Source organism: Syngnathus leptorhynchus, chromosome 4 (genome assembly GCF_054491065.1).
Source record: "Syngnathus leptorhynchus isolate UIUO chromosome 4, UIUO_Slep, whole genome shotgun sequence".
Taxonomy (NCBI): Eukaryota; Metazoa; Chordata; class Actinopteri; order Syngnathiformes; family Syngnathidae; genus Syngnathus; species Syngnathus leptorhynchus.
This window is the reverse complement of record NC_141198.1, coordinates 15,643,883-15,668,725: the sequence shown is the minus strand read 5'-3', so window position 1 is coordinate 15,668,725 and position 24,843 is coordinate 15,643,883. Positions and strand designations below refer to the sequence as shown.

General features: G+C 45.0%; 1 protein-coding gene and 1 long non-coding RNA gene across 5 annotated transcripts in view; one reads left to right on the top strand and one right to left on the bottom strand.

The window, feature by feature from the left end:
• Positions 1 to 6,599, bottom strand: part of LOC147058427 (uncharacterized) — a 20,427-nt gene extending 13,828 nt beyond the window's left edge. For 2 of the 4 annotated variants that reach the window (XR_015065813.1, XR_015065816.1), the window contains exons 1-2: positions 6,246 to 6,599; positions 2,987 to 3,138 (exon numbers count right to left, since the gene is read on the bottom strand). This is a non-coding gene — a long non-coding RNA (uncharacterized LOC147058427). Of the gene's footprint in view, positions 1 to 2,986; positions 3,139 to 3,230; positions 3,410 to 3,503; positions 3,581 to 6,245 lie in introns of all 4 variants that reach the window. The other 2 variants (XR_015065814.1, XR_015065815.1) reach the window with 2 other exon arrangements.
• On the top strand, positions 5,766 to 24,843 carry smarca2 (SWI/SNF related BAF chromatin remodeling complex subunit ATPase 2). The gene is made up of 34 exons (XM_085909166.1): positions 5,766 to 5,931; positions 7,050 to 7,317; positions 7,438 to 7,567; positions 7,656 to 8,063; positions 8,248 to 8,349; positions 9,098 to 9,350; positions 9,417 to 9,543; positions 9,677 to 9,850; positions 9,940 to 10,113; positions 10,395 to 10,568; positions 10,643 to 10,696; positions 11,055 to 11,185; positions 11,282 to 11,339; positions 11,648 to 11,724; positions 11,803 to 11,950; positions 13,177 to 13,340; positions 14,859 to 14,925; positions 15,015 to 15,125; positions 16,281 to 16,523; positions 16,627 to 16,740; positions 17,798 to 17,902; positions 17,985 to 18,071; positions 18,172 to 18,218; positions 18,601 to 18,767; positions 19,597 to 19,760; positions 19,886 to 20,113; positions 20,183 to 20,260; positions 20,344 to 20,562; positions 20,635 to 20,861; positions 21,554 to 21,659; positions 21,726 to 21,827; positions 22,288 to 22,432; positions 22,683 to 22,822; positions 23,633 to 24,843. The coding sequence occupies exons 2-34, from the start codon at positions 7,084 to 7,086 to the stop codon at positions 23,660 to 23,662; spliced, it is 4,788 nt and encodes a 1,595-aa protein (XP_085765292.1). The 5' UTR covers positions 5,766 to 5,931; positions 7,050 to 7,083; the 3' UTR covers positions 23,663 to 24,843.

Here is a 24,843-nt window from a genome sequence, read left to right as displayed (position 1 = left end):
TACTGCAGTGCGGCAAGAGTCGCCGTTTTGCTTGACCGAGCAAGACGCCCCAATTCACGTTTCCATCTTGCTGTTGATGCGTGCGCTGAGCTTGATTGATTCCTTGTTTTTCTAGCCAAGTGCACTCCGGCGACCCGACAGGTCGACACAAGCTACTTTCATGCGGACGGGGCGACCTCGCCCTGCTAGAAAAAACTGCCAGCGCTCGACATCTCCGACAGGACGGCTTATTTTGGTTTTCTTTTTTTCCTTCTTCTTGCCAAAGAAAAAGCTGGTTACGTGCTTCTCTGACACGTTTCATTCTCACCCGCACAATAGCGAGAGTGAAAGACGACATGATCCCCGCCGCTCATTCATCACGAGGCCCGAGCTATTCGCGTCGTTCGGGTCGATAAGCGCCCGTCTGAAACCGGAGCCGATTTCTTGCTAAATTCCGCCATTAGTCACAGGCCCGTGTTTCGGGGATTAGCCAATCCCTTCGAGAGCGCTGGGCCAATTGTCGTCTGGAGTAGGAGCGTGTTTTAAGTAGTGTTTGTTTAGGGAGCATTTCTTTAAAGTGGTGTCATGCTTTTAGAGGGGATTGGCCGGCTGTAAAAAATCCGGGGGCCCTTTGAGGTTTCCAGTCATCCGAGCACAAAAGGAGCACGCGGGGGCGAGTGGGGAAACAGTACAGTAGGTTTCGAGGCGTCTAATGGTTACTTTGTGCGTGGATTGACTTGTTGCAGGGACGCTTAGCGGCGACGCGATCGCCTTTCGGCAACAAAGTGAGTCGTTCAAGGCGGTGCTTGGAATACGAATGGAGTCGACCGCGGCAGATTCGGGAATTGGCATTCGATAGCTTTCTATTAAACAACCCTCAATTCCCGTGGAAGCATTAGAACCTGGAATTTTCCCCCACTTCGCCATTTTAAATTCCAGTAAAAAAAAAAAAAAAAAACGGACTAAACTTTAGATTTTTTTTTTTTTTTCTAGTCTAGAAGTAGCAACCTGACGTGGCATCACATCTGTATTGATGTGCACCGATCCAGACGTGTACATGAGGTCACACGCTTCACGGCTCATCTGCCGTGGTCACCTTAGCTTTTTTCCCCCCTCCTCGACCGCCATTTGTTATTCCTCATGAAAGGGAAGCCCCGGGTAGATTTACGGGGCAGGTGCTCCTCGGCACGCCTCCCGTCGCCGAGCGTTCCCGCGGGAGCGCTGTCTGGTCGGCCGAGCGACTTTCTCCGACTCGTCTGCCTGAGATCTTTTTCCAAGATGGAGCAAGGGGTCAGGCGGGAGGCCGGGGGAAGAGAGGAAGCGCTGTCGGGAGGAAACCCGCCTTTGTAGTTGCCTGTGCTGCAGGTGTTCTGCCATTCATTGTTAAAGCGTGCTGTTTAATATTACCGTCCCGGGCCGCCGCGATCCTACGCCTGAGAGAAATATGGACTGTCGGGAGAACACAAGAGCGCACATGTTGATTTAGCGTAGCATGTGCCTAGCATCCTGCGGGCTCTCGACAGGAAATCTGCAACAATTTCGAAGCTAATCGCCGGCATGTGAGGGCGACATTGTTTTAACATGCCGCAGATGAGACAATACTGTATAAGCATCGTTGACATGCTCAGAGACTTTACAAAGAGGTTTTTATTCCTAAAAGTTAGAATGAATGTGTTAAAATTAGCGCTTAAGCCTCAACACGGATCATTTGGAGGTCTGAGTTCAGGTTAACGTTTTTTGGTGGCAACTCTATCCCTAACCTCAACCCAAACCATAACCTGAACCACTAAAATTACCGCTAGCTCTTAGCTTAATGGTAACACCAACACAATTCTAGAGGCTTTATACTCATTTTCACTTAGCTGTAGAATAGATTTTAAAATTTAGCTGCTGTCCCATGAATCGATGAATGGTTAGGCTCAAGATTAAATGAAAGAAATGCTAAATGAATATCGGTCTCATGTTGCTAGGCAGAATTGGCAGGGCTCAATCACAAGTGCCCCGACGACCAATGAAAAAAAACTGCTGCACGCAACAGCAAAGGAGGTCGTTGGTGAAATGAGGTTTTGCATTTTCCTCAAAGAACTAACAAGATTTGTGATCACCATCTGCTTAACATGGTGGGGCACTGTACTTCTTGCCCCTCCTGCAAGCGTGTCAGCCGAACAAGAGCCAAGACTCTGTGATTGAGTTGTGTCTTTGCCTGGACTGTGACCATAACATCATAAAACACTCAAATGGTGAATGCTTTTTTTTTTTTCCCCCCCTAACTTGCGTGATTTTCCAACTTTTTGAACGCGCATATGTTTCGGGCTTGTCACAGTGGATACCTGCCTGCGCACAGGCGCATCCGGCATCTGTGAGCCGTTAAGACCGCTTCATCTCCGACTCGTCCTCACAGCGAGGGCGTAAAAGAAAAAGGTACGACGGCTCCATCTGCAAGTCATATGTTCGCCGTTAAGCGTGTTCCCGGACAAAATGTGTTTTGCCTTCCGTTCCTTGTTGAATTAGTGCAGCGATGGAATGCGAGTGGTGGGAAGTAGCAAAGTGTACGTACTTTGTTACCGTTCTCACTTGAGTGTTTATTTTTATGATGTCTTGCTTACTTTCACAAAACAGGCTTGTTACTTTCTTTGACACTCACCGACAATAACGCAATTAAAATAGGTCGTAAAAAGAGAGCTGTCAACACCATGGTTTAGTTTTGTTTGACTCATTGAGATTGTAGAAAAACAATAACAGCCAGTCCAGTGCTAGCTTGCGCGGTCATTCTTTTCATAATGCAGTTATCAAAACAGGTATTGTATATAATTAATAGAGAAAAAGTCGTTTTTACTTGTGTACTGAAGCACACTTCAAGGCAAGTACATGTCCACAAATTCAGTATTTTGAGTTTCACCAGTGTTTTTATCCACAAGTAGTAATCCGAACTTCTACTTACGAACAAAGTGCGAGTACTATCGCCACTTCTGAGGCGTGTTGTGACTAAGGTTTTGTTTCCACTCACCGCCATATTCTGGGATGTTGCGCTTTGAACGCCAGAGCCTCGGGATCACCCACGTAAAGTCTCTTGTTGTGATGGATCCGAGCAGATGCGTCACAGCCACGCTTTGGCGCATTAAGATCAATTGCCAGGTCAAATGCTTCCTGTTCTTTGACCTGATGGGAAGGAAAGGAGTGTTGAAATGGAATGAAGATGTGAAAAGACATCATCTCTCAGCATTCGCAAAATAATCAGGAAATAAATGAACCTTTTTTCAATGATTAAACTTTGATGCTTCACAATGTTGTGTTGTTGATCATTAAAAGTGGTGTTGAGGGTTATTTGAGTCATTTCTGTACTCAGAATATCTCCACGGTCAATGTTGTCAACTGTGGCTCAGCTCACTTGTCAAATCTTCCTCCTATGTGCAAACATCCACTTGGCCATCTGCCCCAGCCATAAAAAAAAGTGCACCACAAGGTTAGTAGTGGTCATTCAAATGGCAATGAGGGGAGAAAAAGAAAAAAAAAAAGAGCCTTACCACCAATTGTGGCTCATCTCTAAATAAATGAGGGCCGCACCCTTGTTTGCGGACACCTGTAGACGACCAGGCCTCAGCTGTATGTTTTGTGTGTGTGTGTGTGTGTGTGTGTGTGTGTGTGTGTGTGTGTGTGTGTGTGTGTGTGTGAATATGTGAAAAATACATAATTAATCAAATACATGAATGTTTGTTGACATTAAACAAACAAAATATTAGAGACAAGAACAAAATATTGGACAGAAAATGCACAAATATTTGATGAGAAATACACGTGTAATATAAACGTGGAAAAGTATTCCAATTACATGTACAGTATGCAAATATAACAAACAGCAGGTACAGAATACACAGAAAATGCAAAGGGGTCATTGCTAAAATCTGAAATGGATTTAAAGGTAAACCACTTCATGCCAATTGAGTAAAGACAATATTTGAATTGGATTCTGATATGATGTTGAGAGGGGGTGAACGGTCGTGCCACTGGGCTTTTGTGAGCGTGACGGCCTTTGAAGAGGTTTGGTATTTAAATAAAATGTCATGCCATTGACTGGTCCACTGGAGCCTTTTTCAAGGTGACTGCCATGCCGCAACCGCCCGGCCTTTCACTGCCAAATGATTGCGGCCGAGCCTTTTCCTGGCTCGCCGGACCCGAGTGGCATCACGGGCCGCAAGGTGACTTGGCTTAGTTTATTTGGTTAGCATTTACATCCGCTTCCTGTGCGAATGGCCCAATAAGAAAAGGCCAGTTGGGCCCGAGAGGGTGGAAACCAAGATCAGAGATTAAATAGCTTTTGTTAATTGAGGCAAGATATTCAAATGAACAACTGTGTCAGGATGAGGTGCTTTGAATGTGCTGGTGTCCAACCTAAGGATTCCGAGCCGGATTGCGGCTTGAGGTACAGTAGTAATTACAACCGCCATTTTATGCTTTCCATCAATCCTCTATATGAGTCAACAATCTACGGCTAAACCATTTTGGAAATTATCTAAGTTTCGTCATAACTACAACAGCGATTTAATGTGCAAACTTTTCGAAAATAAAGGAACCGTGAATGAATATGAAAGCAAGTTTACAGGGGTTAACTTACAAACCACTTCATAAACATATACAATGATATACATAAATTATAGACATAAATATATACCACTATATTTTGGTCTGCGCAACAAATGGTTTCAAAATTTCATTGCAGTAGATCCTATTTGCAAAAATGTCAATTGACACCAAATGATTTCTTTTTCTTCATTATGCATGTTTATTTGAAGTCATTACCGATTGATCGTCACCGGAATAATACACGATGTGCAGACAAACCTTTTTTAATGCAGACTCACGAGCCAACAACGTTCCATCTCTTGATGTCACTATTAGGCCACGCCTCTTAAAGGCACACCCACAACACATGGATACCACATTACATAGACGTGATTAAACCATTTTTTTATCCATCCATTTTATGTACCGCTTTGTCCCCACGGAGGTCCCGGGCGTGCTGGAGCCTATCCCAGCCGTCATCGGGCAGTAGGCGGGGGACACCCTGAAGTGGTTGCCAGAACAACCATCCGCACTCACACCTAGGGGCAATTTGGAGGGCTCAATCAGCCTCCCCTTTTTGGGATGTGCCCGGAGAAAACCCACGCGGGCTCGGGGAGAACATGCAAACTCCACACAGAGAGGGCCGGGGGTGGAATCAAACCCGCTCCCTCCTACCTGTGAGGCGGACGTGCTACCAAGTGCACCACCGAGCCAAATATTTCTTCACTTTGTTTTTGTATTTTTAAATTATTTTTTTATTATTATTATTATTATTATTATTATTACTATTATTTATTAATGTGCCACTTTTGTCCCCGGTATTATTATTATTAGTATTATTTATTAATGTCCCACTTTTATCCCGGGCTTATTTCAATAGCATAAATTGCTTTAAAGAACAACTGCTAGGTGTTGCTTCCCCCTTGTGGTCAATTGCAAGAACCTCACACAAGACGGAGGGGGGGGGCTAAAAAAAAAAAAACACTGTCAATTTTCTAAAACTTGTTAAAGCAATTTACGTCATTTATAGGTCGAAAAAAATCTTTTGCACACAAACCTGTCGATGTCACTTTTAATTGAAACGTCTTTTCCCTTGAATAAACAACAATGTTGAAACATTACAGTAGTTGTACAGTACAATCCAAAACACACCCAGAAAGAAGACACGAAGACCGACAAGGCACCGGAGCCAATAGGCAAGAGTGGAGAAGAAAAAAGCCGGGACATCCTGTACATCCAGCCAATGCACGACAGCGCCAACGAGCTCAACTTTAAATATGTCAGCAAAACAGCACGGAGGGGGAGTGAACTTGACGACTGCAGTCATATTTTAGAGAAACATTAGATTATTTTTTTTCTGCTGCCGTGTGCCACTTTCGCTTCGGTCGAGAGGTAAATGATCTCCGCGTGGCGAGAGGGGGCATGGGGGGGCCTTGTCGCCGTGTGCGGCGTGTTTTTAATCGTGTCGCGCTGCTGGTTGCTGTCAAAACTTTTCTGACCCGCTCGCTTTGCAAGAGGGAGAGAGAGGGGGAGAGAGTCTACACCTCAGAATCAGAACCAGCTAGCTCATTAGCCTCCTAGCTTAGCGTTAGCTTAGCCGTACGAACGACCGTTGCTAGGGGGTGTGTGTCAGCCAGAAAACGACCCAAAACATTGTAATGGTGGACATGCACTAATATATTTGTGTCTGAACCGTGCGTAATTACCTGGAGGTTCGCTCACTGTCCCGACTTTGATCCCACAAGTGACGTTCCGCCATGTTGGCCACCGTTTTTTTTTTTCAAGGGGAAGCCATGATCCAATCAAGAGTCCGCTTCAAATGTGTTGCCTTGACATGAACGGCCCCGGGAGCAAAAAAGCTCACGGTGCTCATGTTAAAATAATATTTGTATTTGATAAATTGACGTGTGGTGGTCAGCGCGAAGGTTATATAAAAACGTTGCCACTTACTTGCTGGAATGTGGGGCAGGCACACGGCGTTGTTTGATAGCTAAATAGAAAATGCTGGAATGATAAAGTAGGTAAAATGCCGCCCCCCCTCCCCAAAAAGGTATTTATTTTTATTTTATTATTATTTTTAATCACCAATACCAGTGTCAGAATGTGTTAATGGAAGGGAGCGGGGTAAATATGTTAAGAATAAGAAATGTTATGACAATGGCTCACCTATGACATCATGACTTTAAATGTATGGCGTTAGAATTGATTCAAAATGGAGGGCTACCATTTTTAAGTGACTTAAAATGGAGGGCTTATAATTTGTAATGAAACTGACTCAAAATAGGGGACTTAATGTATTCTTGTTATATATAAAAGTCTCAAAATTGATATGTATTTGGTTATTTTAATAAGTTGTTTGATCACTATTACAAATTATTACTGTCATATTATATAGCCTGTTAGCATTGAAAGGGTTGTAGCTTGTAGAACTTGGGTTCTATTTGAGTTAATGACTACCCAGATTTTGACTAGATTCTTAGTGGCATTTCAATCTCTTTTCTTCCCTAAAGACGGCCTGCTGCTTATCATCCGGTGTTCCAGTCCATGTCCACTCCTTCTGAGCCGTCAGGTGGTATGTCCCATCCTGGCCCTTCCCCGGGTGCGGGCCTTTCACCTGGCCCCATTCTGGGCCCTAGCCCCGGACCGGACCCATCACCCGGCTCAGTTCACAGCATGATGGGACCCAGCCCGGGGCCCGGAACACCCAATGCGGCCCACGGCATGCAGGGACAGGGGCAGAGTGACTTCTCGCAAGACATGATGTATTCTATGCATAAGGTAAACACGGCATGATTCATTTAATCCATACTGTGTGTGAAATCATGAAATAAAATGGCCATTTTACAACTTCTGCTGTAGCATAGTCTGATATCAATGTCATTGCTTTTGCTTTTTCAGCCCATGGAGGGAATGAACGACAAGGCAATGGCGGACACGATGCACTTCGGGCACATGAAAGGCGTGGGCATGAGATCTCTCCACAGCGGCATGGGTCCCCCACAGAGCCCAATGGACCAGCATGGCCAGGGTACATTTCAACTGTGTTTCTTTATTTTAATTAAAGTATAACCGCATTTCTCCAATCTCTGGTCTCTGAACTTTCATTTCTAATTTAGGCTACATGTCCCCCCATCCTTCACCGATGGGCGTACACGAGCACGTGTCCAGTCCCATGTCCGGGAGCGGAGGACCCACACCGCCACACATGCCCCCTTCCCAGGGCCCGGGCCCCATGATGCCCATGGACCCGCAAGCAGGAGGAGGAGGAGGAGGAGGAGGCGGCGGCGGTGGCATGGTACCCAACATGTCCGGCATGGGCCAGCAAGGCCGGGGGCCGTCAGCATTCAATCAGGCCCAGCTGCAGCAGCTCCGGGCTCAGATCCTGGCCTACAAGGTGTTGGGGCGCGGGCAGCCGCTGCCCGAGAACCTCCAACTGGCCGTGCAGGGCAAAAGGAGCCTACCCACAATGCAGCAACAGCAGCAGCAACAGGCGGCGAGTGGTAGTCCTTACAACAGACCTCAAGGTAGGAGGATGGATACGAATGATACCACATTTGAAAGCGTGTCACTAATGTGCTATTCATAGAATAATTGAAGTTGTTAAAAGAAAAATAAAACAAGTGTTAATAATGATATTGTTAGATATTTAGTTGCTTGAAAATCTGCAGTTTTTTTGACCAACATTTGAACATGTGTTTTGGTCCAAAGGCATGCCAATGGCACCTTTGGGTGGAGCTCAGTCCAGCCCGTGCCCCACTCCAGCCATGCAAGGACACAATCAAGGTGCAGGGCCCAAACCTTGGCTCGATGGTATGTATTGGAAAAGGATGCAATCCAACTTTTAGGATAGTGAGGCTAACTCCGTCATTTTACCTGGAGACTGAAAACACTGCAAAAGATCGATTAAAGCTCAGATACACATTTTTCTCTACAGAAATGTGTCTGTTGTCGACAACTGATTGATTGTTTTTTTTTTTGCCTCTCTGCTTACTTTGTTGTTTGCTCCCTCGAAAATGTCTGAGTTCAAAACAAAAAAAGGATATTAGGTCCAGATGTAAAAGGCTAAAAGCTTCTCTTGTATTTGTCTGCTGAAAGCAAACCTGCCTGTCTACAGCAAAATTAGACATATAGGTAAATACTCAAAGTGAGCAGTGCGGTGAAATAGCTCACCCCTTTTATTCCATATGTCATCATAAAATAGAATTTGAAGCTGACGAAACTTCTTGCGTCACACTCTTCTATTTGACCACAAGCTGAGGTAAATTCTTTGAAAGACGTGCTCATTTGATAACCTTTAGACGTTCACGACACGAATCAATTAAGTAATACAGGAACGTTTTTTTCTTCCAGGTTGGGGGGTAATTATTAATTAGAACTAAGATTTTTTTTCTTTTAGTTCCAGTCAGCACAAAAAGATGAAACTCAAATCATAATGCCTCGTTTCAAAAATGTCATTTTTACTGACCCAAAAATAAGATATTGCTTTATTTATTCCACACGGGGAAATTCCAGACAAAAATTAGACAACCAAGCAATCACTAAGCTTCCTCTTCTCCAGGCCAAGGCGGCGACAATCAAGCCGGCGCCCCCAAGCACCTCCCTCCTGTGAGTGGAGGTCGCCCGTCGCCCGCGCCTCCCCAGGCCGCCTCCTTGCCAGCCGGGCCCTTGCCGGGCGGCTCCGTGGCCCCTCAACCGGCGGGCCAGCAAGTGTCCCCCATGCTGCAGATGCAGCAGAAGCAGAACCGCGTCACGCCCATTCAGAAGCCACAGGGCCTGGACCCGGTGGGCATCCTACAGGAAAGGGAGTACAGGTAAAAGGACTGCCCTAACAACATCAATTCATTTTGAAGAATCGCTTTGATAATGACGTCCATCAGGCTGCAGGCTCGGATTGCACATCGTATCCAAGAGCTGGAGAGCCTGCCGGGTTCCCTTCCGCCCGACCTGAGGAACAAGGCCACGGTGGAGCTCAAGGCACTCCGGCTTCTCAACTTCCAGCGGCAGGTTTGCGCTGAATTTGCATGTTTATTTAGCTATACGTATATATATATATAATACAGAAGAACTTTTGGCATTTCCAAGTGTGCTTAAAAAGTAAGACTACATTGTACAGACTGTCATATACCTCTCTCGCCAGCTGAGACAGGACGTGGTGGCGTGCATGCGGCGGGACACTACCCTGGAAACGGCCCTCAACTCCAAGGCGTACCGCCGCAGCAAGCGGCAGACGCTACGGGAGGCGCGCATGACAGAGAAGCTGGAGAAGCAGCAGAAGCTGGAGCAGGAGAAGAAGCGCCGGCAGAAACACCAGGTTGGAAACAGAAAAAAAATTAACACATGAAAGCCAAGGTGTCTCGCAGAGTTAAAAAAATAATATATATATATTCTTCCTTCCCCCAGGAATACCTCAACAGTATCCTCCAGCATGCCAAAGACTTCAAGGAGTACCACCGCTCCATGTCGGGGAAAATGCAGAAGCTCACACGAGCCATCGCCACTTGGCACACTAACACGGAGCGGGAGCAGAAGAAAGAGACTGAGAGGATTGAGAAGGAGCGAATGAGGAGACTTATGGTAACAACTTCAATTCACTCAAATGGGTTGTACTGTACAGGACTCCAGATTATTATTTGGATTTTATTTTTTTACTAAGGTCACAGTGGTCCTGAACCTGAAAGTTAAGCGGCAACAAATAGAATACATATAAATATTAAATATTCACATTTGCACTCACTTACAAAGCAGCAGTTTTTGTCAGTAACAAAATGCTTAAAAATGTGCAAAACTGTTTGAAATTGTTGAGAAACTTGAATTTGGTTAAGAAATAAGGTCTTTTGCAATGGTTTGCATCGCAGGCGGAGGATGAGGAAGGCTATCGAAAACTCATCGACCAGAAGAAGGACAAGCGTTTAGCTTACCTACTGCAGCAGACGGACGAGTACGTGGCCAACCTCACCACCCTGGTGTACGAGCACAAAGCTGCGCAGGCGGCAAAGGAGAAGAAGCGACGGAAGAAGAAGAAGAAGGCGGTACGGACATACCGTGAGACAATTCCAAATTATGAGCTAAATTGTTGAATGACAACAATGCGCTCCTTATCTAGAAGGTTGACGGAGAAAGTGGCGAAGGAACAAGTGCCATCGGACCTGATGGGGAGGTAAGTCGGCAGGTGTTCGTTCACCCACTCTGGAGGAAAAGCCAGCTAAAATGTTTTGACCGGATAAACAATGTCAGCACTCACTCGCGGGCCATTACACACAGCAGCTCTTTTTTTTTTTTTTTTTTTTTTCTTTTTTTTTTTTAATGCGGTTGTTTATTTATGTAGGTCAGATAAAAATATTGGCCATTGTCTCAATAATTATGGTCAGTGTACAGGGGAACTTTTCATTTTTTTATGATCTGTGGATGATCTATTTTAGGACTTTTAGCATCATATCAGATACAGTTTGTCAGGGCATTGGTAGAGTAGAAGACCTAAGTGACAAAAGTTGTTTCCCTTTGTTGTGTGTTTGCAGCCCATGGACGAGAGCAGCCAGATGAGCGAGCTGCCCGTCAAGGTCATCCAGACGGAGACGGGCAAAGTTTTGCAGGGTACGGAGGCGCCCAAATCCAGCCAGCTGGAGGCCTGGCTCGAAATGAACCCCGGGTGAGAAGACTCATTTTGCTTTTCGCCTTCAGTTTTTCGATAATCTCCGCTCAACGATACACCGTTAGAACCTTTCGCTTTTCGTACTCACCACAGGTACGAAGTTGCGCCAAGGTCGGACAGCGAGGAGAGCGGCTCCGAGTTTGAGGAGGAGGTCAGTGAGTCGTCAATGCATTGGGATTATTATGGAAGGTTATTTGGTTTACACGCACACAAACAGACGGCCTAGCTAGTGCGTTATTTCTTATTAAGCCAAGGTTAGAGAAATCTCATGGCACATTGTCAAACAAAATCCCACCCTCAAAATCCTCACAATACAATCTCACGCTTGTAATCCACTAGGGGGCTGTAGCCGTACACATTTCAGCGATGCACACTCTCAATGCTGTCCTCCACATCAAACATACTTCTTGAAAATAATATGCTCTGGCGGGTCCTCAAAACATTATTTTATGTCTCAAGGAGGAAGGAGAGACGACCAAGGGCGAAAATGACAAGACCATAGAAGATCCCGTCGAAGAGGCCAAGCTCATTATCGAGTCTGTACTGCTTCTTTTCTTAACAAGCACTGAATAACAATGCACAGGAGTCTGATGTCGAAACACAAACACGTTCAGGTCATCCAAGCAAGACGTGGATGACGAATACAGCGTGCCGACAGACGAGACCAGCCTGCAGTCCTACTACGGCGTGGCCCACGCCGTCATCGAGAGGGTGGAGAAGCAGTCGTCTCTCCTGATCAACGGCTCGCTCAAACACTACCAGGTATGTGCGTGCAGCTTCTCTGTGACCTCACGACCAAGTGACAGGTTGTGTGGGCACTTTTTGGAGCGTGGTTGAAACAGCGCCCAGTGACATTGTCGGGAAACCAGTATGAGTCCGCCTTCCCTCACTGTTTAAGAACTTGAACAAAAGCTTTCTTCTTCCTATAATTGTTCCCATTTCCCCCCCTTTGCCTGGTTCTCATCTTAATACGCTTCCGACCAGATTTTGAGGGCAATTGGATGTTGTCATGCTAACCGTCATCCGCTAAACATAACCGTGGTGAATGTTTTGTTTTTTTTTAATATCGCCGTTGCGTTGGCATTTCATCTTCCAAGGTAGTCAAGCGCGACCCCGTAATGAAGGCTGCGACGCTTGGCCCCTCAGAGACAATGAGATAGTGGGGGGATGCCAGAAGGCGACGAGCTACGGGGGTTGGATTCCGATCATCAAAAGGGCAGAGCGCGATGTCAGTTCACAACGAGACCGCCGACCAATTAAAAGAGCACACGGCGCCCCGCGTTTTTGACAGCTAACACAATCGCAGAAGAAAAATGAATAAAACACAGCGGCTATGATCCCGTCGGAACATTTTGTCCATTTCAGACTACTCGTCCCCTGAGGTTGAAGTTCATTTTTGAGGAAAGATTATCCTGCTGCCAAGATCAACCTGGAGTGCAGGAAGGCGGGGCGGGTGGCAGTGGCGTTGAACTTGTAAGGGACACTGGCTCAGCTCGGCTGGACTGGAGATAAGGCTCAGAGTTCACCATCCATTTAAGCTTTTGTACAAACCACCCGAGTCTTTTTCTGGTCAGAGAACACAAGTCGGTCGACTTGAGACAAACTATTCTCGGAAAACCCTTTGCAAAGAATCATCGTTATTCCCGTCCCTGTTCTGTCAGATGTCCTGTCCTCTTTTAAGCCCTTTCGGCCTCAGATGTTTCCAGCAAATGAGCGTTTGCTATATTTTCTCCAGCTGTTGTGTGCTAAGCGGCTTTATTTATTCAGGATGCACAAGTTAATCATCTGAGAAGAGAGCAGATTTGCTCTAATTTGCTATTCAGATGGCCACGCCTCCACTTTGTTCTTTCCCCTATTTGATATTTCCCTCCACCCCGCCCCCCTTAAATGCTGCTCTCTCTTTCATGTTCAGCATGCCCTCCAACACGTTTTGTTGTCGTCGTTTGCGTTAACAAGTATGTCAACACTCTTGCATCTCTCGTGTTCAGGTTCAAGGCCTGGAGTGGATGGTGTCGCTGTACAACAACAACTTAAACGGCATCCTGGCAGACGAAATGGGCCTGGGCAAGACCATCCAAACCATCGCCCTCATCACGTACCTGATGGAGCGCAAGAGACTCAACGGGCCCTATCTCATCATCGTGCCTCTCTCGTCAGTACTTGAACTGGCTTTTTGTCCAAAAGGCATTTCTCACACTTGCAGCATTGAATTGGAGGATTAAGTGAAGTAAAGCAGGAGGGCAAGTGTTAAATTGGAGTGTAATGGAAATCGTGCCCTCCTTGCAATTCCTTACAAAGCAAACACAGCGTTTGTGGAAATGCCTTGAAATAAGATGTAAACACTAGCCTAGTTTAAAACCTGAACTTGAAAGTATGAATTTGAAGTATTAACTCTGTCTTGAAACATTAATTTGAAAGTAACTCATCTTTTTACAAAAAAAAAAAACCCCAACATACTCCAAATTTGAAATCCTAAATTTAAACTCTAAACCCTCATTTGAAGCCTCTGGTTGCAAGCATGCAAATCCCAATTTGACCAAAGATGATGTCACATTTCCTCTTAGATACAACATAATGTTATTTCGTCCAGATTTTTTTATTTTTTTTTTAAATTCCAGTAGCATGAAATCCGATTGCGGCTAATGAATACTTGCGCACTTTTTGACTCTACATCTTGCGGCGACTACACAAACGCAGATAAGCGTCAGCCATGATGAATGGGTCGTCAATTTTTTTAAAGAAACAAGCGCTGCAAATTGGTTTTCGACGCAGCTGCTGGATTACCAACACTTGGCATCAGAGCCGCAGCGGTGCGTAACTTCACAAGGTTAAAACACGCTTTTATAAAAACAAACAAGCTTCTCAGTCTTTGATTGGACTGAACGAAATGAGCAATTTATCTCTGGTAGTTTTTGCTCGCCATTAATCCTTTCAAATCCTTCGACGGCACAAAGCAGCCTGCTGATTTGGATGGACGCCTTAGCCTAATTACCATACAAATATGAGACAGGAGCTTCCTAATGCTCACATCCTATGTAACGCTCCCGATGTCCACAGAGGCATTTGACTTAATTAGCCTATTTACAAAATGCTTAGTGCCAATTCTAAGTTTTTAGACGATTGACCCAAGTCACACCCCTGAACCCTGAAAGTGACCAATCGCAACACAGAACACACTCTTTAATGATTTTGTAAATATACTTGTTTTTGGTTTTTTTATCACTGTTCAAACCCAAAACACTTAAGTGGTCTGTCTGCATAGTTGTCAAAGTACACCATTTGTCTGAAATGTACTTGAGCTAAAAAAAAAATTGCTGTCGTTTGAGCAGACCTAACAAAGCTACGCTAACGAGGCCAACTGTGTTCCTTGACCTTTTATTGACTAATAGTAAAATAAAATTTATTCTGCCAGTGTTCCAGTCTTAAACTTGGACCCCTGGGTGTGCAGACAACAGAAGACCAGGCTTTCGTAATTACTGTTTTGGCAGATTAATGCTCTGATGTAATCTTTTAATATGCACTTAACTAATTACACTTTTCTGCCTTTGTGAAGGCATCAGACCAGACAGCCACTTTTGAAAACCTTCCAAAAGTCTCCTATAGCAAGCAGTATTTTGACTCAGCTTCTTGCTTGCGTCTATTTAATTCAACTCGATTTTCTGGCTTTCAGGACTTTATCCAACTGGATCTACGAGCTTGACAAGTGGGCTCCATCCGTGGTCAAAATTGCCTACAAGGTAAAAAAAAGTTTTTGTTTGTTTTGTTTTTTGAAACATCGGAGAATTCTATTTGTCCCAACTACAAAAAAACTTTTCCTCACCCAAAGGGTACCCCCGGACTACGCCGGGGACTAGTGCCGCAGCTTCGCAGCGGCAAGTTCAACGTTTTGCTCACCACCTACGAGTACATCATCAAGGACAAGCACATACTGGCCAAGGTGAGACCTCTTTTGACCCCAAATGACCTTTTGTTTTGCTCCACTACGAAAACATATTGCCTCTGTTTGCCTCAGTAGTTATCTGGCACAATTACAATGAGTTAATCAGTTAGAATCACTTGGCCAATATCTACTAGCACAATGAGCAGTTAGCAAGCTAGCTTTTTTTCAAAAAGAATTATTTCCATTTGTGAGCGTGTCGTGTTATTCAGGCGTCCGTAATATGTTGGAATGCCGAGCATTGTGGATGTATACAGTAATTATCAGGGAGCACAAACTTGAATTCCTGTCGTGAGCCACAAGCTGAATGAATGTGCTGCTATGTTTAATAAATGCCTCACATTCTGTCAAGTGACACAACAACATGACAACTGTGACGGAGCCTCCGACAACCCGTTAGCTTTAAGCTAGCTGCTGGCTAGAGGCTAACTATAAACATAGTTGCTTTCATGAGCGCACCAATTGGCTTGATATTTTTTTTAATTATTTTTTCAACATTTTCTAGCCTTTATGGCGCATTTTTCCTCACAGTGGAACAGTTGGATGTGAAAGGTTCCTAAATGTTAACAACATGAGTTTCAAAAAGTCACTTCGCCCCCAACCTTGTCTGTTCGGAGCTTTGTCTGTTTGCCCCCTTGCAAGCAAATTGGCCGTGGGAGATCACTGGAGTGAGTCTCTCAAAGCAGATAAGGCGCTGTTATCATTTCTTTCTCCAATTCCAAGACAGGCCCGATGCAAGTTCAGCATGACTGTAAGTGCCGTCATTGATTTATCGAGTGGTGCGCCGCACTCCAAAATGAATGCGGGCCCCGTCTTTTTGGGAGATGGCTGTGGCAACGTCCGCGGCGCTTTTCTGACGGCTTTGTCGATACGCCCCTTTGATATGTGGCCTGTTTGTTAAATGCCAGATGTTATGTGGAGCCCGAGTCTGTTTTTTTTTTTTTGGGTGGGAGAAGGGTATTGATAATGGCATTATAACTGCAAAGGAGTACGCTATCACACCAACCTTGAAATAATGTCGTGCTCTATTGACGTTTCGTCTCATACTTGCTCTGCTGTAAACAGTGTGAAAAAAAAAAAAAGTTTCATCCTGGTAATGTACTTCTGGAGGCTTATGAACTTTATTGGTGTCCTTGCCATATCATAATGTCCCAGATCCGTTGGAAGTACATGATAGTGGACGAAGGCCACCGCATGAAGAACCACCACTGCAAGCTGACCCAAGTGCTGAACACGCACTACGTGGCGCCGCGCCGCCTGCTGCTCACCGGCACGCCACTGCAGAACAAGCTGCCCGAGCTGTGGGCACTGCTCAACTTCCTGCTGCCCACCATCTTCAAGAGCTGCAGCACCTTTGAGCAGTGGTTCAACGCCCCCTTCGCCATGACGGGCGAGAGGGTACGCCGCTTCAATCTGGTGTCCTCATGATGTCGTTCTCCACCGGGCCCCGTGTGCCATTGCGGTTGCTAGGTCGCTCTTTATTGTTCTGGACTTTGTTTAGGTGGACCTCAACGAGGAGGAGACCATTTTGATTATCCGACGTCTGCACAAGGTTCTCCGCCCTTTTTTGCTGCGCCGCCTGAAGAAGGAGGTGGAGTCTCAGCTGCCAGAGAAGGTGAGAAGCTTCAAAGTTGCTGCAAGTTTGAGAAATACATCACAGTGGGGGTCTAACACACACAAAAAAAACATCTTGTTAGTAGACTAAAATTAATCTGCAGTCTTCTCAAGATGCTGCACCTCCCTTGGAGTGATTGCAGGAATGTGCAAAAAAAGATTTGGGGGGAAAATATCACAGTGGTGTTGTAGCACCAAAAGAATTCATCTGCAAGCACGTTTTGTCTTGATCTTCGGGTGTTTTGGATTGAAAAAGAGGCTTCAGGTAGTTTCTCACTCCCAGGTAAATGAAACAGAGCAACACAAAAACAGAACAAAAAGAATGATTGAAAACAAGCAAACAATTGCAAAGAAGGGCCATTTATCGTAATGTTAATCAACCAAATTTCAGCGCTTCAATCCTTTCAGCAATGGTTAAAAACAAGCGGTTCACGATCATGTAGACTATCAATAGAGAAATTGAGACGTTATTGGGGATTCCCTTTGAGTTTGATTCCAACTCGCGATCATTTTCTCACATCATATTGACACTAGCAATTCATTTACAAATGCAGATCTTAGTTTGGGTTTTACCTGCTTTAGCAGACTTCCTCAGGCTACTGCATTTCCTCTTTAAATTATGCATATGCCTTCAATATTTCAGTTTTTTTTTTTTTAACAGATATCACTGTGGGGGACTAAAAGTGATTAATTGGAAACACCAAAATGTTGGGTTTCCCACATTCCCCAAGCTGTTTTTTTTTAAATATTTTTTGAAAGCATGAAGGAACTTTAGGAATTTGTAAACATGTCACAGTGGAGTTCCAACTGCAAAATAATTAAATAGTAATTTATTATTTTTCTCATTATGCGGTCTCTCCCTCCCTGAAGCATCGACAACAAGCCGTGTACGTGGGGGATTTATTATTATTTTTTTTTTAATGAATGTAGAAATTTATACACTGCTCTTCAGTCAATTTTCATTTTGAACAATAAATGGAGCTTCACACTTTGTGTTTTGCAGTACAATGGGTAGAATGACAGTCATATGATGATTTTTCTTGTCACCTTCTGTACAGGTGGAGTATGTTGTCAAATGCGACATGTCGGCCATACAGAAGGTCTTGTACCGTCACATGCAAAAGGGAATCCTCCTCACCGATGGCTCGGAAAAAGACAAGAAGGTACAAACACGTTGAGCCCCCCTTGCTAAAGATTCGCAATTACTTCTGCACGTCACACGTTTGCTTGTCTTTTTGGCGTCAGGGCAAAGGGGGAGCGAAGACCCTTATGAACACCATCATGCAGCTGAAGAAAATCTGCAACCACCCGTACATGTTCCAACATATCGAGGCGAGTGACGTTTATGAGCTCATTTCGAGGCCATTTGAGCAGAGCTAATTGACCCAAAGTGGAGCCGATCGATCATTGATCGTTTCATTCTCTACCGTAGGAGTCATTTGCTGAGCATATGGGCTACTCCAACGGCATCATCAGTGGGTAAGTTGGACCGAATATAAAAAAAAAAAAAAAAGCTTTATTTCTTTTTTTTTTCTAGCCGCTGTTGACAAAAGCTAATCATTTGATGTGAAGCCAACGTCGTGTGCTAGTAGTTTGCCAAGTGTTGTCTACAGCTTGTTATTAGCACAGCGCGGCGATAATTGGGGATTATCGACGTCTCTGCCGTAATTGGCGAGCGGCGACTGCCTGTGTAGCCATTGCCTCTGCATCAGAGCGTTCTAACAGGATATAAAGTGTGTGCTGCTTCCATGTGATTCCCAGTGGAGTTCTAGCTTCACTGCAGTATGGACGCATTCCGCCTTTCAAGCGGAACCACATTCATCTTGTTTGTCAGTAATTACGCCGTCCGTTCTCAACGCAGGCCCGACTTGTACCGAGCGTCTGGGAAGTTTGAGCTCTTGGACCGCATCCTGCCAAAGCTGCAGGCCACCAATCACCGAGTGCTGCTCTTCTGCCAGATGACCACACTTATGACCATCTTGGAGGACTACTTTGGCTACCGCAACTTTCAGTATTTGCGTCTAGACGGTAAGATTGCACGAGAGGTGTTAACGATGAATCCACAAAAGACATATATTGTCAAAATGATCGACTATAAATTAACAAAGTGGAAAAGACAAAAAGGTGTTTACATTTTCAAATGATCGTTTTTTTAACAACAATCCCAGGAAATGACAATGTCCAGGAGCTCTTTAACGAAAAGGCCAGCCGTTGTCTTTGGCGGCACCATGTTGGTGACCGCTGCTGTCAAGTAAAGCCGGCACATTTTGGAATAGGGTTGAGCTCCTCCAGGTACATAATGCAATATAGAACAACATCATACATAATACATGCCCGAGCCGTCATCCAATTTCTTGGAACACCTTGTCGTAGCGGACGTTGACTGATGGCTGAGCTGCGAAAACTAATCATGTTTGCTAATATATTGTTGCAAGTCACAACTTGATATCTTTTCATTATTTAATATATGCAACTAATTAATTCCTTCCGGTGTATAGGTAGATGTAAATGTGTATTATCATGATAATAAGTGACATTAAAATGCTGAGGAAATCGCTTTCTTTGTGCTTGACGTCCACAAATAGAAGGCTGATATGTTTTCAACATATTCATATCGCCAACTATTAAATACCCGAGTACGGATGGATGTCGAGTTGTATTATCATGATAACCAGCGTCATTAAAAGACTCAGTAAACAGCTTTTCTTCCTGGAATAGAAGAGAAATTAACATATTGATGTGAGGCATGCCTGGGGTAATTGATTTTAAAAAAATATATATATATATTCCGAGGTTTGATCACATTTTGTCTTTTCAAACGCAACCCGAGACTAATTTGGCTCTTTCATTTTTCCAGGAACCACCAAGTCGGACGACCGAGCCTTGCTGCTGAAGAAATTCAATGAGCCGGGGTCGCAGTACTTCATCTTCCTGCTCAGCACCCGGGCTGGCGGCCTCGGACTCAATCTGCAGGCCGCTGACACCGTCGTCATCTTTGACAGCGACTGGAACCCCCATCAGGTCGGTCGGGTTGCAACTTCACTCTACATCTTAACATGAGACTAAAATGCTCTCCATCTTCTGGCGCTATCGCTGTGTTAATTGTTGTGACACACAAAATCAAAAAGCAACGTCTTCGTTTTCAGGACCTCCAAGCGCAAGATCGTGCCCACCGCATCGGCCAGCAGAACGAGGTGCGCGTGCTGCGCCTCTGCACCGTCACCAGTGTGGAAGAGAAGATCCTGGCGGCCGCCAAGTACAAACTCAACGTGGACCAGAAGGTTATCCAGGCGGGCATGTTCGACCAGAAGTCCTCCAGCCACGAGCGCCGCGTCTTCCTACAGGCCATCCTCGAGCACGAGGAGCAGAACGAGGTATGTGGACGGCATGCCGGCATGCCTCGCGGGAGTTGAATCACTTTCCGCTGTCGTCTTCACATGTAGGAAGAAAATGAGGTACCCGACGACGAAACCCTGAATCAGATGATCGCCCGCAATGAAGATGAGTTTGAGCTGTACATGGTAAGAAAGCGTCACGTCTTTTTTTTTTTTGAAACCAAAGACGTGTCGCCGCGTTTCCACTCAACCCTCCTGTGCGATCTCAGCGCTTTGACATGGACCGGCGACGGGAGGACGCCCGGAACCCGAAACGTAAGCCACGCCTCATGGAAGAGGACGAGCTTCCTTCCTGGATCATCAAGGACGACGCCGAGGTGGAGCGCCTCACTTACGAGGAGGAGGAGGAGAAGATGTTTGGCCGAGGGTCCCGCTGTCGCCGGGACGTGGACTACAGTGACGCGCTGACTGAGAAACAGTGGCTGCGGGTAACAAGCGGCGTCCGGTTTTTAAACGGCTGGCAAGTCGAGAGTCTTGTGTGATGATGACCTCCGCGTTAGGCCATCGAGGACGGCAACCTGGAGGAGATGGAGGAGGAGATCCGCCTGAAGAAGCGCAAACGCAAGCGGCGGCAGGACAAGGAGCCGTCGTCGGCCAGGGAGGACTGGGGCTCCAAGGCTAAGAAGAGGCGAGGGCGTCCGCCTGCCGAGAAGCTCTCGCCCAACCCGCCCAAACTCACCAAGCAGATGAACACCATCATCGACACCGTCATCAACTACAGAGACGGGTGAGGACGACCAATCGCGCACTTGATAATGATGCAAAATGTCCGTGGCGCCTACTCGAATGCTCGACATCAGGTTGGACAATTAATACTTGTCTACCCTTGGGCTGTTTGGACAAAAGCTCATGATGAGTCCGCTTTGATTGATTTCTTTGAGCACGGCAGCAAAGAAAATGTTACATTTTTCACCCGCACGTTCATAATCCAGCTTGGTGTCGAATCAATAGTTTGATCAATTTACCAACAGAGCAAACAGCCTCGGGCTCACGTTTCCATCCATTTTGACACGAGGGGGTCTGAGACTGAATATGCGTCGCAGCATCTCCAAGTGTTGAGGAGGGAGGGGGGGGGCATGTTTGCCAGTGGATACACCTCAAGCCCTGATGCATTTATTTCCCCTGAGAGGAAAAGGTTCCGTATGTCTAATTGAATTGCAAAAGTAGCTTCTACATTTGTTGGATTACAACATTAGTTTTAAAAGTAGATTTGAAATGGAACCCAACTGATTTTTTTTTTTAAGTACAATGGCAATTTTGATATTCAGCAGAAGAAAAAGGATAAAAAAAGAAAAAAAGGAAAAAAATATATATAAAAAAAAATGGCCTAATATGGGTTGATCGGAACAAGGTTAGAATTTCAAACCGACTTTCAACTTCTTTAAATTTTGTTTCAAGATTGCTTGTTTTGTTTTTCAGGGCTGGCAGACAGCTTAGCGAGGTCTTTGTCCAGCTTCCGTCCAGAAAGGAGCTACCGGAATATTACGAGCTAATCCGAAAGCCCGTGGACTTCAAGAAGATCAAGGTATGTCGACGTCAAGGTTTTCCGGCCTTTACGGACTCAAGCGATCAATGCGCCGTCGCTCGGCAGGAACGCGTCAGGAGCCATAAATACCGCAGCGTCGGAGATCTGGAGAAGGACGTCATGCTGCTCTGTTACAACGCGCAGACCTTCAACCTGGAAGGATCCCAGGTCAGTGCAAATTGAGCTTGCTGGAAATACAATGTGCTTGCGTTAAATCCCCAGGAACACGTTTAGTTGACTTTATCCCTGTTGACATTTTGCTGCTTTGGTGATTAAAGAAGCAATAAAACAAGGCTCGAAATGAGTCATTGTTTTCGAAAGAAACGTGTTGCCGTTTTAAAGAAGGATTTGAGATATAACTTTCCAATTCGGTTTTGAAGCAAGTGTTAGCGTTTCAAATTAGCATTTGAAACACAGGGTTAGAATTCCAAATTAGCGTTTGAAGCCCGGGAAAGGGTTTTTCCAATCGAGCTTAGTTTCGTTTTAAGTAGATCGACAAATAATAAACGTTTGCGTTTTGAATAAGGGCTGGTTACGAAGCACAGAGGTGTGACGCAATCCTAAAATACGCCCTCGTCGTAATCAAGTTGCACTGAGCAGCCACACCTTTGCCGACATGTACCGCAAGATCTACGAGGACTCCATCGTGCTCCAGTCGGTATTTAGGAGCGCCAGGCAGAAGATCTCCAAGGACGAGGAGAGCGAGGATGACACGGAGGATGATGAAGATGAGGAGGAGGAGGAGGAGGAGGAGGAAGAGTCAGAGGCTGAGGGTGAGGACAACACACATTGAGGTCTCATTGTCATTCTCCCCCTAAGAGTAACGCAGCTTGCAGACTAGAAAAACATAAACAAAAGTCTAGCTGAGACTCTGTCACCTTTCCACACAAGACCGTGACGTCAACACACAAGTCTGCTTTTTTTCCCCCCACAGCGGTCTAATAATAGTATGTGTTTTTAAAGACAGCGCTTTTTTTTTTTTTTTTTACATTCACAATTCAAGACTTTATTTGTGGCTTCCAGCCAAGTCGGTGTGGGTGAAGATCAAGCTGAACAAGGAGGCCCGCGGAAGCGGAGAACGGGGCAAAAAGAGGCAGAGCCGAGCCAAGGCCAAGCCCGTCGTCAGCGACGACGAAAGCGACGACGACGACCAGGAAGGCAATGTAAGTCCAAACTCAAATAACACCTTCAAAGTTACCGAGATGTCGACGGAAGGATTCGAGGAGTGGAACCGTTCGATTCGATGCGCTCGCATCTTTGAAAACAAATCCGACTTTACAATGGAAATCCATTTTTTTAGTGTACTGTACATAAATGATTGATTAGAAATAATCAAATCGAATTTTTAACCACCATAAACATTGGGCACGCCTACTTGATGTTTATGAACTGTGAGGCCGAAACGCGCCACGTGTCGCCGGCTGGGCTCGTGTTTCTTTTCATCAGATGTTTTCTATTCATTACCGCCACAAATCCACCGGCAGTCTCGCCTCTTTGTTTTGGTCACGTCCGCGTTCATTACTCGCCACTTTTGTCACACCAGGCGTCAAAACATTTGGAAGCGTTGAAGGCAACGTGCTCGAGATGAGCCTCAGGGAACAACGGCTGCATACGCTGACTAATGACTCACGGACGCCTCTCTGGCGGCTGTCCACGCGTCAACAACGGGTTTGATGGGTCGCAGCTCAAAGCAGCTCGCTCGAAAGTTCTCAAGCGAAAGAAATTTGACGCCACACTTGTCACATTCTGATGCCTTTTCATGTGAGCCCCATCTCTGAATGGTTTAATTTTTAAATGGGTAAAAATAAAAAAATTTAAAAAAAACGGATACGGGAACAAAAATGAAAAGGATTAAAGACACACAGATGCACGCAGTCAAATCAAGTATGACCCGCAAAACATCTGTGCTTACACGTCAGCAGAGATATTCTCAGTGCCCGTCTCTCACCCACCCTCGCTTTGTATCTCCGCAGGAGCAATCTGACATCAGCGATGACGAGTGAGGATGAGTTCAAGCTCCCCCCCCCCCACACCTCGTTATCCAGGTTCTGACTTTGTTTTCATTTCATCCTATTAGTCCACACAGTCAGCCCACTGCCTCGCAGTATGAACGTTTCCCCCCCCCCCTTGTTATAATAACCAGATGAGCCACATATGTAATCTTGTTCCAAGAATTGGTTGTTGTTTTTTTAAATAGTTTTATGTACTCCATTTTTGCCATTGTTGCGCAACGCTTACGCTCGCACTTTTTAGAAAGTCACAAATGAGTATGAAATGTCAAGATTTCATGTCGCACTTCCAGAGCAGGGGTGTCCAAAGTCCGCGGTACGAAAGTGTAGAACGAAGCTGGGGGTCCAGTGACAATTCAGCTACCAGACTTCACACATATGTTTTTTTTATAGCCAATTCTGACCTGAATTTCATGTTTATTTAGGAAATTCTACGGACATTCAAACCATCCTTTAAGGAAAAATTTGGTCACGTCTGTCCCGATGTGAACATAAATGGCAAAGCAACCCAAAAAAAAAAAATAATAATTTGTTTCAAGTGTTCCATTGAAACATCAACAAATGTAATTTTATTTGACGATAATTTTCCACATTTGCCCACCAGATGGCGATAGATGTGCCCCATTCAAAGCATGCAGCTCATTTCAAACTCATTCCTTGCCACAAGCAGTGGTCATTACAGAAAAGAAAATTTTTACTTTCTGAGGTTATTGTTAGACGCCTACAATATAAAGTCATTCAACATTAAAGGAGTGAAATGCGCAAATAGTTTGCATTTGTTCTGTGTATTTCTGGCTGAAGTCATTTTAAAATGGGAGAAGTTTGGACACCCCTGAAATTTTCGGACTGCATGAGCCTTCCATTTCCCATCATTGACAGTTATGCCGTTAAGATCCCGTTGTCTGCTTCAATACAAGTTGAAAAAAAACCAACATTCAAAACAGTATTATAGCTTTCATGCAATATATTTGAATCAGTATGTTATATTTGAGGGGTGATTGTATTTTTCCACAAATCCTCCTATTCATTTTTAGATTTGGCTTTTGGCGTGAGTTCTCATTTGGCAGATAATCATAAGGGTCGACTTAATGTTTGCTTTCTTTGCACAGCGTCTTTGTGGTTGTATTGCCTAGCCAAGAGCTAATTAAATAACACCAATTTGGAGCACAAAAAAA